Raw genomic sequence first — 18,870 nt, forward strand, 5'->3', positions numbered from 1 at the left:
CCGCAGCAGTTGGTAACACCTCAGCAGTGTTGGCATAAGGGGATCCCGTTGGGTTGGAGTTGGCCACCGGACCAGTGACATTGGCATAGCTGATATTAAGACAGCTGCCACTCTGTGGGTCCTCCTGGATTTTCTGAATGATAAGTTCGACGGCTTTGCGGTTTTGTTCAGGCTCCCCACTCACCGTCACCACTCTCTCCTGCAAATTTATCCCGTCTGGCTTTTGAGAGAGTTGTACCCAAGCTCCTGACTGCTCCATGACAGCTTTCACTGTGGCACCACCCTTCCCAATGATCAGACCTGCAGTGCTGTTAGGAACAATTATTTTCACCTGTAAATAAAACAAGAGCATCAGTATGGCACTCTGTCACCATTTTCAAAATCTACATGTATGCGCACTACTGAGATGAAAGATGAAAAATATTAGAATGTGACATTTTCCTCCATTTTGCATCCAAATAGATCATGCATAACACAGATAAGAGGAAATCTAAGACTTACCCTGCTTTGCACTGCAAAGTTCACCTTACTTCACGGAGACACTACAATGTTTATTCTTATTGTTTTATTGTTAAATGAGCTGCCTTGCTAAATTAATGCCAACCTGTTGTGATTCTTATGGTGTATTAAGTTGACATATCCACTGGGAAATGGTGGCAGCCATTGCTGTGTAATTATATAATACTCCAAATAATTATCCGAAGGGAGGCAACAACTTATGTCTGATCAACTTGGGTTTCGTTTGAACTTGAGTCTCAGAAACAACATTCCAAGTAGCAAGCATATTTTAAAAGAAACTTTTAGATAACCAATTTTGATGGAATGTAAGCAAATTTCCATGAGATGAAGGAAGTAACAAACCCTTTCAAAACAGATCATCTTCCTTTTTAGCTCAGCTTTTCCAATCTAAAATATTTGCAGTTGTGCAATTGTTTCTCCTTCATATCTGTTGACATTTTTCGCACCACTTCACCATATTGCAATAAACTTTAAAACCACTGCATTAACTATTCATATAAAATAATGATCATAACTACAGTCTAAAATCCTCAGCAAAGTGACTTGAACTGCACCAAAAAACAAAATGGAACTATGCAAAAGTAAAGATTAATCTACTGACACCAGATTAGAGCTTGAAAACCACAGTAACACTGCTGTAAATATTATAATTAAAATTAACTCTTGTATAAACAGGAAATGTTGGAGAAACTAACAGGACTAGTAGTACCTGTGGAGAGAGAAACAGTTAACATTAATCACATTGGACTTGAACCATTAACTTTGTTTCTCCATATATAGTGACAGGCCTGCTGAATATCTGAAGCAATTTCTGTTCTTACTTCAGTGTCTGCACACTTTGCTTTTATTTTAATGTGCTCTCTTGTCTTGGTTAATAAGAGAATTCTAGGTGTTTATAAATTGCACTTAATAAACAATGTAAAACAAATTATCACAGAATTAAGCCTTTCCATAGCGTTCAATTAATAAAGATAGAATATTTAATAAGGGTAGACGTGTTAGAGGAGATTTTTTTGGTGATACTGTCCATACCTCTGGGCCAGAAGCTCCAGGTTCAAGTCCCAAACCAGGGCTTTCTGGGTGTGGAAGGTATGTTCATAATGTGGCCTAATAGGCTGATTGTCAGCCTGGAAGTCCTTCCAATAAACCTGAGGGCAGGTGATAACTGTGAGAGAGTTTCCTGGTCGGCTATCCGACAGAAAGCAATGGCAAATTATTGCACAACATGGACCAATCTAATGGAAGTCCATGGCCCAACCCTCAGAAAAGAGGACAGAAGAAAAGGTAGACAGGTAGAGGTAATGTAAGACATTTTATTATATTTACACGTGCAAGCAGCTGCTTGAAAATGGCTTATTATTAGCAGTACATTTTCAGATTTAGAATAAAGTAGTGAAGATAAGTTTCATCTCCTTATCACTCATTCCTGCTGAAAAATGGGGATACAATCAGGCAATGTTGAAGATTGGAACTGCTGCCCATTATATACCCAAGGTCAACCTTACTCTATATTTCAGTGGACCTCAAAATGTGCAATCAATGTACCCATCTGAAATAAATGGGAGTTTTGTTGCCATACATGCCAGATTTTGTGGGGGAAATAATGATGAGGTGACTGATAATTACTGTTATTAAGCAATTTCCTCTATCTGTGCAATCAAATCAGGGAAATGTTGAGAGATTGGTCTGCTTTTCCACAAGCACCATTAACTGAAACCTTGCCATAAGATTCAGTATTCAAACATTTGTAGGCTGAAGCTGCATGTACGTACTCAATAAATATGCCAGACAAAAAAAGGGCTTGCCAATTCAAGTGCAAGTGAATTGTTAACAGTGAAATGAATCTCAATTATGGGAAACATCATCTCTGGAACTGAAAATGAAATGATGAGTTTAATTCCTTCAGATTTTGCTTATTGTTGGAGATTTAAGAGAAATTAAAAACATGCCTCAATAAGGATCCTTCAATTATAAGTTGCTGTACAAAAAGTCAATTAAAAATCTTGCAGCTGTAAGTGCAACGAGTGTTTGCCCATCACTGGGGTCTCGTCTCCATTGCTTATATTGGATGCCTTTGTGTGAAGCTGACTTGTCTGCCATGTGCAAGGCCAGTATAAAGTCTGAAGGTAAAGTATTCTCTCTTGCTCTACCAAGGTGCCAGCCACTATCCAATTTCCAGTCTGTTCAAGGGAAATATGAAAGATGCTATCAAGGAACTCTCATGTCTGGTTATGTCAGAATGAAAAAAGAACATGGAATTGTGAACTTTGCAAGTGTGTAACAGATGCTTCTTTTGCTTTGCATATCTTGCATTGTTTGACCCTCTTAAAAAAATTAATATTTTCATAATATGTAACAAAAAGAAATCTGGTCTTTTCCGTCAGTCTTCATTTTAAAATAAACAATCGATCTTTTGTTACTTGTTGTCTTAAAGTGCATGTGATCCATAATGGGTCTAGCATATAATATTTAAGTTTTAAAAAATTCATAGTATAGGGACTCAATGGTCTTAAGCTTTAACAATGGTTTCATATTAATGAATATAATTTATATTATGAAGCTATAGTAAGAATTAAGAATTTATAGTAAGATGCAGATTTTCATATTAATTTAAATGAACTCCAACTTTGTTGCCCGCTATTTAGATCACAGAAACTTCATGGGTTGATTTTCGGTTACCATTCAGCTTTGGTGAAGCAAACAGTCATTCTAGTATCTTAAATACAATCAAATCTATAAAAGTGTAGCTTTAGGCTTGTGACTGTAAGTTTCGATGACAACAGTACTATAAGCGATAAAGCAAACCCAATAAAAACAGCTTTTAAGCATGTGTTATCAATTTTCCCAATTTAATTTGTTTAGCTGAGATAAGCTGAATAAAATGAACTGTTCCAAAGGATGTTACTGCAAAGTGATCAAGATTTATGTTTTGATTTTCAGAAATCATTTTAATACAGCAGTGTTCCAGCCAAAGATTACCTCGAAAGCATGTACATGTTAGTATCCTTATAAAATACCAAAACATAAAAGCATTTCCAGTAATCCTACATGGAGATACAGGGGTAATTTTCAACTTGCCACCTGGGTCTGTCAGCATATCACCCACTCTTTAGAACCTATCCAAATTTCATTCCATTGATTTATCGCCTAGAACAGCAAAGTTGACAATTTTCACCTCACCCTGTAAGCTAGAAAATCACTGTTATTGTTTGAAGAGGTTCACAATTAGTCAATAATTTATTTTGTGTGACTAAAATATTTATATTTAAACAAAAATAAGTAGCATTTCAATATTAAAATGATATTCACACTCTGATTAAATAAATACAAGTGCATTTTGAAAAAGTATCAACCCAACATGTTATAAATATGCATTGGTCCTGAATTATGGAGACCTCAAGGAGGTCATAAATTAACTGTTCCAAGCAAGAAGATCATCAATTTTGTATTAGCTGCTTAATGAACTAGAAACATGCTATACATTTCATACCGATGTCAAAATATAAAATTCACACAGAAAGTTTTATGTCAGAATATAAATTTTGTCTTACACATTTCTGTTTTCAGTTATTGGGCTTTTAAAAATAATCCAATTCTTCCAAACTAAATAATTGCTGTAAGGTAAATATCTTTCTTATAGCTTCAATGTACAGTGAATGAAATCTATTGCCCATTGTTTAAGCGTAACTGGCTGCAAATTCTATAATGTTTCGCACTCATCAAAGCTGTCATGTCCTTAGGCGAACCACTTTCAAACAATTTATCTGTAATCTTTCATTGCATCTTTCTTGCCAATGGTTATTGAAAGCATCACTATTCCTTCTTTTCATTCATTCTTATGCGTTAGTTCTGTACAAACAAATGTCAAACAGCCAGGGGCAGGTTCAAAATAAACCTATCAAATTTTTGAGACTGGCATACAAGAAGACACATTTTACTAGTTTTCCTACCAATGGCTATTTGGAACCCAGCATGTGGTAGTTCAATTCCTATGTTCAGATTATGATGCAGTATCGTGATGTCAGCCCTTTCCAAAATGTGTATCTGACACAATATTATGAACTTGTATAAGACCAGTACATTAGACCAAATTCTGCTTCTGGAATTTGATGTTTCTGCTAGTGTGTAAATCACCCAGCAATTTGTGGTAAAGATAAAGATATTTTATAAAATGTGAATCAAAAATTCCTGCATTTGTGAATAAACTGGTCATTTATCTGGTTGTAAAAATTTAGGATTTGTGCTTACCTGTGACTATGTTTTAAATGTTAAAAAAAATCATACAACACCAGTTTATAGTCCAACAGGTTTCTTTGATATATTAATGAACTGAAACCTGCAAACCATTCTAAAAGATGAAAGACTTAACAGCAATCTAGGTTTGTTCAATTATATCATTTCAGTTGCATGACACTGAGATCTTTTGCTAAAAAATCTGTGTCTTATGGTCCTGTTCCACAGCTACCTGATGAAGGAGCAGTGCTCCAAAAGCTAGTACATCCAAATAAATCTTTTGGACAGTATTCTGGTTTTGTGTGATTTTTAACTTTGTCCATCCCAGTCCAACACCAGAACCTCCACATCATGTCTTAAGTGATAAGGTTTATGTTTCTTCATTGCCAATCAACCACTGTGGCTCAGAAGGAGAACACCAGAAACTTATGGAGTCTCATTCCTAAAGGTGGCAAATTGTTGTTAGGGAATTTTAAAGCTTAAAATGTAAAATTTTATTTTGCATTCTATTTCTTTTTTCCTCTGATCATTCTGTACCTGATTTGATTCTAGCTCATCCCCTTGCCTTCCATACAATTTCTTTTGCTTGCATCATAATCATTAAAACTCATTGTTGAAGAAGCTGTTTGTTCCATTGCTTGCCCCGATTCAGATGCACTGTTGTCCCGACTGCATTACAAACAGCTCACGTTTTCAGAAACGTACAGGCGAAATGCTTGTGTTGAAGGGTTTAGGAATAATTCTAATAATTCTAATTCATGGCATGGGATGCTTTAGTCTAACAAAATCTGAGCAAATTTAAATTACTTTCCAGCCGAGTCACATGGAATATGTGTTGTATAGTGTAAGGTAGCAACATAGTCTCTATCCATAGGGATGGCTTGTAAACTAAAAGCAGTTTATTCTGTGTGAATGTAGCTAATGATTCCTATGCCATACCTTTAGCAGAACAACAAACGTTTTCATCGGGTCAGGCAGCACCATGAGTCATTAGCTCTATGGGGCATGTCAGTCCTTATTGGTATAATTGAAGTACGCCAAGTAGGCCATACAAATAGTGGCTGTTGGCATTGCTTGCTGTGATGAATTGACATAGGTTCTATGAATTTTGTTCCCTTAGTATATTAATGGTGTCAGGACAATGCAAAAATAACAAAGAATGCAGAACATTACTGAAGATTTTCCTTTAAAAGGAATTACTGAACTTACAGGCACAGAATACTTGTTCAAATATATTTATTTTTAGATTGTGAATTCGATTTTTTAAAACAAATGATATGTTTAATTCTTTAAAATTGACTTCCAGATCACAGAGCTGCAAGCGATTAGTATCCATGTGTGATCCTCTGTGCACCACTTAACACTTGGACTACATATTTTCTAACCAGGACTGATGACTACTTATTTGATGCAAAATAAAAACTGGGGATGCACAACACAGATAAATCACTTTACCGTGCCACAACAAAATACAATCCTATTTGTGCATGTATTGTATAACTGGGGTCCACCTAAATCGCAGTGATTAGTCTGATATGATAATAAGCCTAATTATGTTACTTGATTCTATGTGGTAGGAACTTTTACTGCCTAAATTACAAATCTCCTTTGTAGGCTAGTTTTGGCAACATACTGGATTGACATTTTACATAATGTTTCAATATGCTTTAATTCAGTCAAATTGAACCATGGCTGAATTTACACCACTGGTTAGCACTGTTAGAAACCTGAAATTGCTTCCAAATGTAACTGCATTTGGAATTGCTCCTGGAATAAACAAGCATTTGTGGTACATTCGCTGGTACTGAAGTTTTTTTATGAGCACACAAGATTTCTTTAATATTCTGAAGTTCTGAAGACGGGTCACTGGACTCGAAGCATTAACTTTGCTTTCTCTCCACAAATGCAGCCTGACCTAGTTTATTTCTCCAGCAATTTCTGCTTTTGTTTCAAATTTCCAGCATCAGCAGTTCTTTATTTCTTTTTCTTTAATATTATTGTTTTAGAAAGAGAACTAGAATGAACTATCAACAGTACGAAAGGATGTCATTTTTAATGTGATATATGATAAGGGAATCACCTGAGTTGTTCAATCAGAAAGGACTTGAATATCCTACTTTAAATCTCATTACTCTTTAAGCAACCGACTTTATCTACAAATAGTCAAAGGCAGAGTGGTAGTCTTGTTGCATAACAATAACATACTTAATCAAATAAATTATGCTAAGATGTTTCCCAAGAGTATTATAAAGATACGACACTGAGCTGCATATTAATATATTACGTCAGATGATCAAAAGCTTGAGAAACATAATTAGAACACAATTTATTTAAGTACCATTTCCTGGAACAATTTAAAATTCTAAAAGCCAAAGTTTAGACAAACATTTTAAACCTATTTAGATTTCACCTATCACTCCTCAATCAGAATACAGTTTTATGACTTCCAGATATTATTTTAGATGTCAATAATTAACGCTCATATTAATCATAATTGAAGATGTATCTGTCTCAATATTTCTTTATACATAAAAGTCTCCTACACCTTCACTTATTATTACTTGAGTTACTATTAAACATGACTATGGTATATTACATTATTAACAAGTTTTTAGGATGACTACACAATTTAAATCAATACAGAGATTTTGTCCCAAATGTGAGATAATATAGAGTATTGTAAAACAAAAGGGTACACTTCATGCTTTAAAAAAATTAAAAATCTATTTTCATTCTACTTTGTTTGGTGACTTCAGCAAAAATCAAATAAATAAATAGGTCACAAAGCAGCTCTAAATCTGTTTATGAACAACATTCAGAAGTCAAATGCTTGCTTTTTAACTAAAACATGTAACAACAGAAATATGAAGCAGATGAAATTTGACTTGTGACAAGGATTATTTGATTGGGCCATTTTCTGATACAGGGATCACCATGCAGAATTATCCAGTGCTCGGTCCTGTTCAGGTAAGCAGTGTGCAACCTTTGTGCTGACTGCTTATTTCAAACTTATGCAAACATGCCCAAAACTCTTAAAGGCAGCCTTTTGCCTTAAAATGGAATTGCTGTAACAAGTTCAGGATGGTTTGACTGGAAGGTAAAGGACAGGAAATGGAGCAACAGGTCAGAGTGTGATATTTTCCAGGTTTTCCAATGTAGCCTGGAGGCTTGAGTGCTAGAGGCAGACATTATTTTTCTATAGGGGCTCCAAAAGGCACAAGTTAAGAAGAAAACAGGAGTAGGTTTCCCAGGAAGTCAATTCCTGGAGCCTGGTCCCAAAGAACAAATATCCCGGAGAACTTCCTCTGCACCCTCTCCAAAGCATCCACATCCTTTTGGTAATATGGTGATCAAAACTGTATGCAGTATTCCAAATGTGGCTGAACCAAATTCCAATACAACTGCAACATGACCTGCCAATTCTTGTACTCAATACACCATCCGATGAAAGCATGCCGTATGCTTTCTTGACCACTCTATAGACCTGCGTTGCCACCCTTTAGGATTCAATGGACTTGAACACCCAGGTCGCTCTGTACATCAATTTTCCCCAGGGCTTTTCCATTTACTGTATAGTTCGCTCTTGAATTGGATCTTCCAAAACGCATCACCTCACATTTGCCTCGATTGAACTCCATCTGCTACTTCTCTGCCCAACTCTCCAATCTATCTATATTCTGCTGTATTTTCTGTAAATCTCCTTCACTACCTGCTACTTCACCAATCTTAGTGTCATCTGCAAACTTGCTAATCAGACTACCTATACCTTCCTTCAGATCATTTACATATATCACAAACAACAGTGATATCCCAACACGGATCTCTGTGGAATACCACTGGTCACAGTTCCCCATTTTATGAAACTCCCTTACACTACTACTCTCTGTCTCCTGCTGCCCAACCAGTTCTCTATCCATCTCGCTAGTACATCCTGGACCCCATGCAACTTCACTTTCCCCATCAGCCTACCATGGGGAACCTTATCAAACGTCTTACTGAAGTCCGTGTATATGACATTTACAGCCCTTCCCTCATCAATTAACTTAGTCATTTCCTCAAAGAATTCTATTAAGTTGGTAAGACATGACCTTCCCTGCACAAAACCATTTTGCCTATCATTGATAAGCCCATTTTCTTCCAAATATAAATAGATCCTATTTCTTAGTATCTTCTGCAGCAGCTTCCCTACCACTGACATCAGGCTCACTGGTCTATAATTACCTGGATTATCCCTGCTACCCTTCATAAACAAGGAGACAACATTAGCAAACCTCCATTCTTCTGGGACCTCACTCGTGTTCAAGGATGCTGCAAATATATCTGTTAAGGCCCCAGATGTTTCCTCTCTCACTTCTCTCTGTAACCTGGGATAGATCTCATCCAGATCTGGGGGCTTGTCCACCTTAATGCCTTTTAGAATAATTTCTTCCCTCCTTATGCCGACTTGACCTAGAGTAATCAAACATCAATCCCTAACCTCAATATCCGCCATGTCTGTCTCCTCAGTGAATACCGATGCAAAGTAGTCATTAAGAATCTGACCTATTTTCTCTGACTTCATGCACATCTTTCCTCCTTTGTCCTTGTGTGGGCTAACTCTTTCTCTAGTGATCCTCTTGCTCCTTGTATATGAATAAAAGGCTTTGGGATTTTCCTTAACCCTGCTTACTAAAGATATTTCATGACCCCTTTTAGCCCTCTTAAGAGTCTAGTTCAGTGACTTCCCATGTATGGTCAATGTCAGTGAATAGACCTTCAAAATATATCACCTACACACCACAAAGACAATTTCTCATGCTGCACAATGCATCACAGAACCATCGTTCACCCAACAGAAATCAGGACTTATGCCCAACATTCAGAGACTCCACGGCACGCACACATAATGCTGCAGGCTTTGCATTTACCACTTGCTGCTTCCCCATTCCTCCAGCTGTTCTGTGGTGGAAGACACATCACCCAAACACAATACAAACTAATTTGCAATCTCCACTCTCTCTTGAAAGACAAGAGAGTCACGGAAAACAGCTGAGAATAGGTAAGATTCGGATATGCCTTCATCAACTGAATTGGAAGAGACAATGCTCTGTATCATGGATGACTGTGATTGAGACAGTTGTATCCAGTGTCACTAAGATTTTATAATGGTTTAATGATCCTGCCTTGTGTCCTTCTCAAATTCTAATTCCTCCTCATCTTGCTGACAGGCATGAAATACAAACTTCAGATGGTGTAAGCATGGAACTCTTTATTTCTACCTCACTCGTCTCCTTCCAGATTTTTGCTGTTTAGGACTCAAAAACTGGGTCAGCATGGTGGCTCAATGGTTAGCATTGCTGCCTCAAAGTGCCAGGGTCCCAGGTTCAATCCCCGCCTCGGGCAACTGTCTGTGTGGAGTTTGCATATTCTCCCTGTGCCTGCGTGGATTTCCTCTGGGTGCTCCGGTTTCCTCCCACAATCCATTGATGTGCAGGGCAGCCAATGCACTTCATCATTAAGAATGTGAGTGACTTAATATCTCTGATGAAGAGACATTTTCATTTGAATGGATGCGTGCAAACACTATCGCACAAGTACCATCAGGGTAATACAGAATTAGGATCGGGACTTGCTGAGTCATTGGGCAAAAGTGGCTGCAGCTAGGCCAGGGAAGTAAGATGCAAGGACACATGAATGAGTTGCAGGGGTAGGCTATTCAGCCTGTCAATCCTGCTCAACCATTTAATAAGATCATGGCTGATTTCTTTGTGGCTTCAAGTCTACTTTCTCCTCTGACTCCATATGATCCTTCTTTCCTTGCTGATAAAGAGCCTTTCCATCTCAGCTTTCAGTATATTCAATGATCCAGCCTTCAGTGCTCCCTGGGAAATAGAATTCCATAGACCAAGAGGAAAAGAATATTTTTACCTGAGTCTTAAGTGGGTCAGTACTCATTTTCAACTGTCTCCTTGTTCTGGTCTTGCCCAGAAGGGGAAACATCCTCTCAGTATCCACCCTGTCAAGTTCCCTCAGGATCTTATATTTGAATTAGATTCCCTCATACTATTCTAAATCCCCATGGGTATGGGCCCAACCTTTAATCATGAGATTCATTTGAGTGAATCTTCCCTGAACTGCGACCAATACAGTCATATCCTATCTTAAGTAAGGAGACCAAAACTGTGCATAGTACTCCAGATGCAGTCTCACCGAGACCTTGTGCAGCTTCAGCAACATTTGGAAACCTTTATACTCAGTTCCCCGTACACCAATTTCTGATATTCCATTTTCTTCCTAATCATGTGCTATTCCTGCATACTAACCCTCTGTGAATCATGTGGCAAGGGCCCAAATCCCTCTGTGTGGAATTTTCCCCTCCCTAGAGTGAGGGGGTCAAGGATGAAACAGTGAGAATGAAAAACTTGATGCCTTGATCCTGAGAAAAATAAAATTCCTGATTTTCCTACTAGCTTTAAAGGGCTACATCATGTCAGAGACATTAAATTTCCAACATACATAATTTCCATGGCACTTGCAATTTCCTCCCCTTGTCGAAGAAATTAGCATGAGCAAGTATCTGCCAATTACTTGTCAGGGCCATCATTCAACTCTGCCTTTGCCTCAACATCCTTGCATGCTGCTTGTCTACCATGGTCTTTGAACAACAGCAAACGACCAACCCCAACACATTATCATACCTGGTCTTGGACCAACTCAAACACCACTTCAGCACTTCCAACAATTCAGTTTAAGCTCAGGGACACCTCAGACTTGCATGCATCTGCCAGGTCACTTTGCACATGGGGACAGACATGTATCTCATGCATCTAATCTTATGGATCTTAGCTTGATTTCTGAGCACTCACTCACTTTGCATATACTTGGAGGCTATCAACCTCTGTGGCATGTACTACCTTTTAGAGCAGAGAGAGGTGCAAGCAGCTTGTTACAGTGGGAATTACTGAATGGTCAATAAGTGGAAAGCATTGAGTTCCATCAATATCACCAAAAGTATGTGTCAGCAGTTTAACAGCAAACCCATAGCATATGCTTAAAGTAAATGACTAGGCTTGAAAGTCAAATGGGAGCAGCAGTTAGATGGATCAAGGGGACTAGGAGCATTCAAGTATGCTACCACAGTTAAAAGGCATGTACAGTTTCTGTTCAGGGTTGACAACTGTTGATCAGTACCTGTCCTACAGAGTCTGGGGATCTGCGTCCTTGCACTTGGTGGATTGGCCACAGTCAGCCCTAGAGGTCAACTGCAACCAGTTCGAGGATTACAGACAGGTCAGTCTGGGTGCTATAAAGACTTCAGTGTGAGGTTAAATTTTCCTGCAATGAGACAAAAGGAAGGATTGAATATAATGGAAGTGGATGTAAGAGCAGTTAGCGAAGGTGCAGGAGCAGCTGAGGTGGCTAGACATCCTGAGTGAGTGAGTAGGAAGCACAGAAGGTTTAGCATATGGAATGATGAAGTAGGTGAGAGTGTACATGAAGCACGTCATAGTGAGAGTTGTAGTTTGTGAGTCTTGGTGAGATGAGTGTGCCGCGATAGAGCTTGATTGAGTGACAGCCTTGTTAGTGTGAGCTACTGGAGAGAAATGGTGGCTCTTTCCCTTGTCTACTTTTTGTAATGCTGGGTATTCGTTATAACTTGGGACTCAGCATTGACACATGTTGCTATCTGTGTCCAGGTTGACTGGGTCTGGTGGCATGGCATCCTTCAGTGGTCCACAGGAAAAGCACAGTCCTCCTCTCCAGTAACCCATCCACCAGCGCATCCAGGTCCCTATCTACAAACTGGGGTGGTTGGGGCAGGGAGGAGTTAACTTACCATTTTGGGGTCTGTCCTCAGTGATAAGGGGTGCGTACCACAATGTGAGGGTTAGTTACTGTCTTGCACGACTTGAAGAGGTGTGCAGCTGGTCTTCAAATATGGCACTATTTGCATAAATATCAGAGGTCTGGCAAAGGTGAACACTTCCACCTTTCCTGTTGCACAATTGCATAAGAAAGACTGATGGGCTTGCCTCTATAATTAATGAGCAGAGGGCTGTGAACAATGGCTGACTGGATGACATGAATCTGAACTGATGTAAATCCAACTGAAAATGGGAAAAATCAGCACACAGAGTTCTACAATCTCTCTTTGAAATAATACTGCATGTGCTAGCTCACCAGACAGCAAGGTTACATATTAGTTCTGCAACAAAGAATAACATGAGGATTTTGATGGTGGAAGACTACAGGAAAAAGCATGCATTGACAGGTATTTGATGCTTTATCAGGCTACCTCAAAGCCTGCTGTCATTGTCTGCGAGAACACAGAAATCTGGCTTTAACATAACACAGGATTTTGCGCAGAGATTGGAGTCCATCCTTATCAGCAAGGACACAGTGGCAAACCCCAGTGCTGTACCAATGGTGGCTGTAGTTTCAGCTTCCATTGCTATACAGTCAGAAACCACAGAAACCATCCCAGTGCTGCAGTAGAAGCTCAGACTCAGATCAGATCAGCAAGCTCAGAGTGCTGCCATCAGGGCTACAGGTATCAGTGCTTAAAGGGCAATGCAGTGTCTCACAGCAATATGTGCTCCTGCAAATTGCTAGGATTGTTGAGATGCCCTGACAGAAATCCCTGAAGACTGCAGCAGTTCAAGAAGGCAGGTCACCATTATCTTCTCAATGACAATTAGGGATGGGCAATAAATGGCACTTACATTCCGTGAATGAGTATCAAAAAAAAGGCAGTGCAACACAATCCTACTATTAACTTTCTATCCACCAGCATTTGCCCTACTATCATTACCACTCTCCAATGCCCTTGCTATAGCCAACCAGCCCATGCCGCTGTCATCCATGCTGAGGTGGGACAGTCTGAAACCAGGGCCTAAAGGCCCGCAGTTATTTGCAGTCAGTCTGTAAAACCATCTACATTGTTGTGGTTCTGTTCGCCGAGCTGGAAGTTTTTGTTGCAAACGTTTCGTCCCCTGGCTAGGCGACATCATCAGTGCTTGGGAGCCTCCTGCGAAGCGCTTCTTTGATGTTTCCTCCGGTGTTTATAGTGGTCTGTCCCTGCCGCTTCTGGTTGTCAGTTTCAGCTGTCCGCTGTAGTGGTTGGTATATTGGATCCAGGTCGATGTGTTTGTTGATGGAGTTTGTGGATGAATGCCATGCCTCTAGGAATTCCCTGGCTGTTCTCTGTCTGGCTTGCCCTATGATAGCAGTGTTGTCCCAGTCGAATTCATGTTGCTTGTTGTCTGCGTGCGTGGACAAAGTTTAAGATGGTGACGATCTCCTTCACACTTTGTGACACTTTTGATATGCATTCTGCCAAGTACTGCAAGCTCAGGACCAGGGGCGCCCCAATAGGAACCTCGATTATCTGAACGGGATGGGCGGGCACCATTTTGTTCGGATAATTGATTATTCGGTTAATTGATTAAATGACTTTCCTCTGGGGCTTGGAGTTTTCTGTTGTGGTTCTGTTCGCCGAGCTTGAAGTTTTTGTTGCAAACGTTTCGTCCTCTGGCTAGGCGACATCATCAGTGCTTGGGAGCCTCCTGCGAAGCGCTTCTTTGTTGTTTCCTCCGGTGTTTATAGTGGTCTGTCCCTGCCGCTTCCGGTTGTCAGTTTCAGCTGTCCGCTGTAGTGGTTGGTATATTGGGTCCAGGTCGATGTGTTTGTTGGTGGAGTTTGTGGATGAATGCCATGCCTCTAGGAATTCCCTGGCTGTTCTCTGTCTGGCTTGCCCTATGATAGTAGTGTTGTCCCAGTCGAATTCGTGTTGCTTGTTGTCTGCGTGTGTGGCTACTAGGGATAGCTGGTCGTGTCGTTTCGTGACGACACTACTATCATAGGGCAAGCCAGACAGAGAACAGCCAGGGAATTCCTAGAGGCATGGCATTCATCCACAAACTCCATCAACAAACACATCGACCTGGACCCAATTTACCAACCACTACAGCGGACAGCTGAAACTGACAACCGGAAGCGGCAGGGACAGACCACTATAAACACCAGAGGAAACATCAAAGAAGCGCTTCGCAGGAGGCTCCCAAGCACTGATGATGTCGCCTAGCCAGGGGAAAAAACGTTTGCAACAAAAACTTCCAGCTCGGCGAACAGAACCACAACAACGAGCACCCGAGCTACAAATCTTCGCACAAACTTTGAACCATCTACATTCTTTCTCATGTAAGTTACTTGTAATGTTGCAACTACAGGGGTAGTAATGTACTGAATTTCGAAACCAGGCAAAAGCACTAAAGAAATGCACTCGGGTCACTTGTTGATTTTTGTGTGTATTATTGGATAAAATTGATGCGAAATAAATTGGTTGCTTTTATTTCAGATATTTAGCCACTTGGAGGCTGTGATGGTAAATGAATGGAATGAAACTTGGGAAATTGCAGAATAACTGTGATGTGGGAATTACATCTGAATTGGGCTCTGCTCACGGAGGATAGATGTCCAGATTCCCCTTTGTCTTGAGTTGGCTTCCAAAGGCCTGATGGTAATGACTAGGCCCCAATGATGACAAGTACATATGGCAGACATGACAAATGCAGCAACACCCAGATGTGTACTGGAGGGCTGCCCATGCTGATCCAAGAAGTTGAACTGTTGTTTTGGGATGCTGATGGCCTGCTTCACAACATTCCTGGTGATATATAGCTTTCATCATTGACATACTGTCCTCCTGTGGTTGTGTTACAGTGGAGTGACATAATGAGCATGTATAATTGTTACCCAAAAATGAACTCCTGTTTCCGTGTGCTTTGTTCATTCAGTCATGTGGTGTGGGCATCACTGCATTTATTGTACATCCCTAATTGCCCAGAGGGCAATTAAGAGTCAATCACATTGCCTTGGGTCTGGAGCCATATGTTGGCCAGACCAGGTAAGGATAGCAGTTTCCTTCTCTAAAGAAGACTAGTGAACCAGATTTTTTTTTTGACAATCGATAATGGCTTCATAGTTATCATTAGATGTTTAATTCCAGAGTTTTATAAATTCCACCATGTGTCCTCCATACCAGGGTTTATGGATTAATATGCTTGTGATAATACTTCTAGGCCGTTACCTCTCCCTGAACTGACTGTCACATGATGGATGTATCAGGATTGCTGATAGGAAAGTGAGCATTCTCCTTAGGATCTTTTAGATGTGGGTGCACACTGATTAGACACTTTTGGAGTGGCAGCTTTTGTCATCCTGAAACATCTCGCTATTAATGCGTGGGGCCCACAGAGTCTTGTGCTTGAGGCTATTTGCATCCTACACTATTGGGAGTTCCACTGGGCTTTGGTCCTGTTGCTTCTCTCTGTTCAGGGAGAAGACAATGATTCTTCATCTGTACAGACTTCTGTCAACACCTGACACCGCAACAGTGAACTTAGATGCTAATAATGTTAGCTACTTCCATATGGTAGGATCGATTGATATAGAAATCTAGGGATCACAATAATTTTAACAGGCACTGGCAGCATATTCTCTGCTCTGCTCTGCAGCTGCAGATTAGGTTGCAGAACATGGCACAGTTATGTCACCATCTCTTTGATAAAATGCCTCCAAAACTGCTTCTGGCTGAGATGCAGGTCGGACAACTGTTCCCTAATGATCCTTTGTAGTTAGGGCTTTTCACTGAGTATCCCATTCTCCTCCTCCAATTGTACACAGCCACTCCCTGTATTGTGTTGCATATGCTCCACTTTCATGTTGTGCTGGAGAAGGACTGCATTTGTAACTCCAAATATAATGTGGCTTTCTTCTTAGGAGCCTTCTAACAATTCTGACCTTCTTTACCATTTCATTCAAAAATATTTGCTCAACTTCTTCAAGACTACTAAACGTAATAATTCTACTAGCAACACTGCAGCATCTGGGAGTTATGTGGTTTTGAATTTCAAAAAGCATTGGCACTTGAAATGCTACCAAAACCAATTCCATGGCCATGGTTTCTAAAACTCTCTAACACTGGGGTTAGTCTTATGGAATTTCAGAGTCTATTGTGGGTCAATTTTAAGGGATTGATTGATTTGATCAGCCAATAATTCCATTTTCCTGGCATCATGTGACTCTCAGTTTGGTAGACAGTGAACTAGATAGGCAGAGTTTTCTTTGTCTAGTGATTTCTACGTTCCTTTGTCAACTTGTTTATTTCCGTCAAATCTGAGAATAATTTTCAGATAAATATACTGCAAATCCTGGGCAGATACAATTGCATTTTCAACAGCTTAACACAGTGGTGTTATTATTTCTTTGTATCTCATTGTTAATAAGTGTGAAGAAAATGACACTGCTCTTCTATATATTGCTATATGTGCTTGCAGTTCAGGATCTGCTTACTTTGAAGGGATAAAGGGTTAAATGTCAAAATTAATTTCCACGAGTATGAACTTTACAAATATTTTCCATATTTACAAGGGTATATATTCTTCTATACATTGAAACATCATATTTTAGTGTGTGAATTAAGTTATACGTTAGTCAGATATTTTAAACACAGCTTGATCTCACTGCACCAATATTCCATTGTCATTTACTTAAGTACTGAATATTATTGTCGCTTGTTGTTGGGATTGCTTACATTAAGCATTTCTATGCACAATAGAAAGTTGAAAAACTTCAATGGCTCCAAACAAACCCTGTCCTGTTATCTAGCACATTGTTATCTTGTAGGTAGATTTGGAAATGTGTTGGTCCAGTTGATGCACAATCTAAGTCCCAGTAAATTCTGCACTCAGTGTTGTAATCTTTCACTGATGTTCTGAAATTACTTCCAATCCATTGCAATAAATAGCAGATTGCACTTGATGGCAACCATCATTCACAGATTTTAGACGCCACAAATACGGTCGTGATAAAATTATTTTGATTGTTTGAGCAAACCTAAATTTTGCTTTCAGTTTAAACATAATAGGAAATATAAAACATCACAGAAAAGCTTTCATACTTGTTAGTCCTTCAATCTGAACTAGATAGTCCAATTGGATGCAGTTAACTCCTTTTCTGTTCAAATCAGGATTGTAGACTTTAAATTCATTTCTTTCCAATTTCATTATAACTGAATTTCATCGGAAGTTTTGTTTATCTCATTGTTCAGGTGGGTAACACAAATAGTCAGAACATGTGCTTCTTAAAATTTAGACTACAACAATGCAGCTTTGTATACAAGAAGAATACTCCTATCATTTGAAGATCATGCTTGATTGTCTTATAAAGAGAAGTTAAGGTCATTGAGACCAGCATATTTATATTGCCCAGTATTTGTTAGTAACTACAATGTGGTATTTCACATTATAAATAGAATTATTCATTATTGTGAGTACTGCGTTCAAATTATAAAATGGAATTACTTTATAAAAGCTCCCTGAACATTTATTCCCTGCTGGAGACACTTACTATTTAGTATCCCTTCACATTTTCAATGGCTATCCAACACCTCCATAGGTATGATATGTTTACATTTTAATTTCCTTATAAATTATAATGACTACATTGTTAATTATAATATAATTGCTTCTAACTAATGTACATTTCCCACGCCAAATGGATAGGATTCAAGATTCTTACATTGGAGTTTAGACAGAATTTTCTTTTAGTCAGATGATGACTGACAGTTAACTGCCAAACTTTGTTTAAATTTAAGCCAGAAAATTGCTAACACCTATTTTGTTCAGGTGAAACAGGCACAATGACTTTTTTACATGCTCTTTCTATCTGCAAAGAACCGTACCATGTATATTAATATGAAACAAAGAACCACATATGTTGGAGACCTGAAACAAAAATAGAAATTGCTGACAAAACTCAACAGGTCTGACAACATCCGTTGGAAGAAAGCAGAGCTAAGATTTCGAGTCTGGTGATCCCTCATCACAACTGATAGCAGTTGCATTAAAAAAATGATATTTATGCTGAAGGTGAGTTTGGGAGGGGGAATAGGGTTGAAGGGAGATGTGAATGGATAGGTGGAAATGGAGCTGAGAGAGAGATATGAAAAGAGTAGGCAAAAGTGGAGATTATGGATGATAGGCCAGAATAGAAGAGAAGCTGAATAAGTGATAATGACAGCTGAGGCTGGTAGAATGGGAAGTCGGCACTGAAAGCAAACCATGAATTGTGATAATA

General features: G+C 39.2%; 1 protein-coding gene across 2 annotated transcripts in view; it reads right to left on the bottom strand.

The window, feature by feature from the left end:
* The window catches only part of LOC122553753 (RNA-binding protein Nova-1), a 276,793-nt gene that overhangs the window by 2,766 nt on the left and 255,157 nt on the right, over positions 1–18,870 (bottom strand). For both annotated transcript variants that reach the window (XM_043698036.1, XM_043698035.1), the window contains one exon: positions 1–331. This exon is cut by the window's left edge and continues 2,766 nt beyond it. In XM_043698036.1, coding sequence (XP_043553971.1) covers positions 1–331 — 331 coding nt within the window. The remainder of the gene's footprint in view (positions 332–18,870) is intronic.

This window comes from Chiloscyllium plagiosum, chromosome 10, assembly GCF_004010195.1.
Source record: "Chiloscyllium plagiosum isolate BGI_BamShark_2017 chromosome 10, ASM401019v2, whole genome shotgun sequence".
Classification (NCBI taxonomy): Eukaryota; Metazoa; Chordata; class Chondrichthyes; order Orectolobiformes; family Hemiscylliidae; genus Chiloscyllium; species Chiloscyllium plagiosum.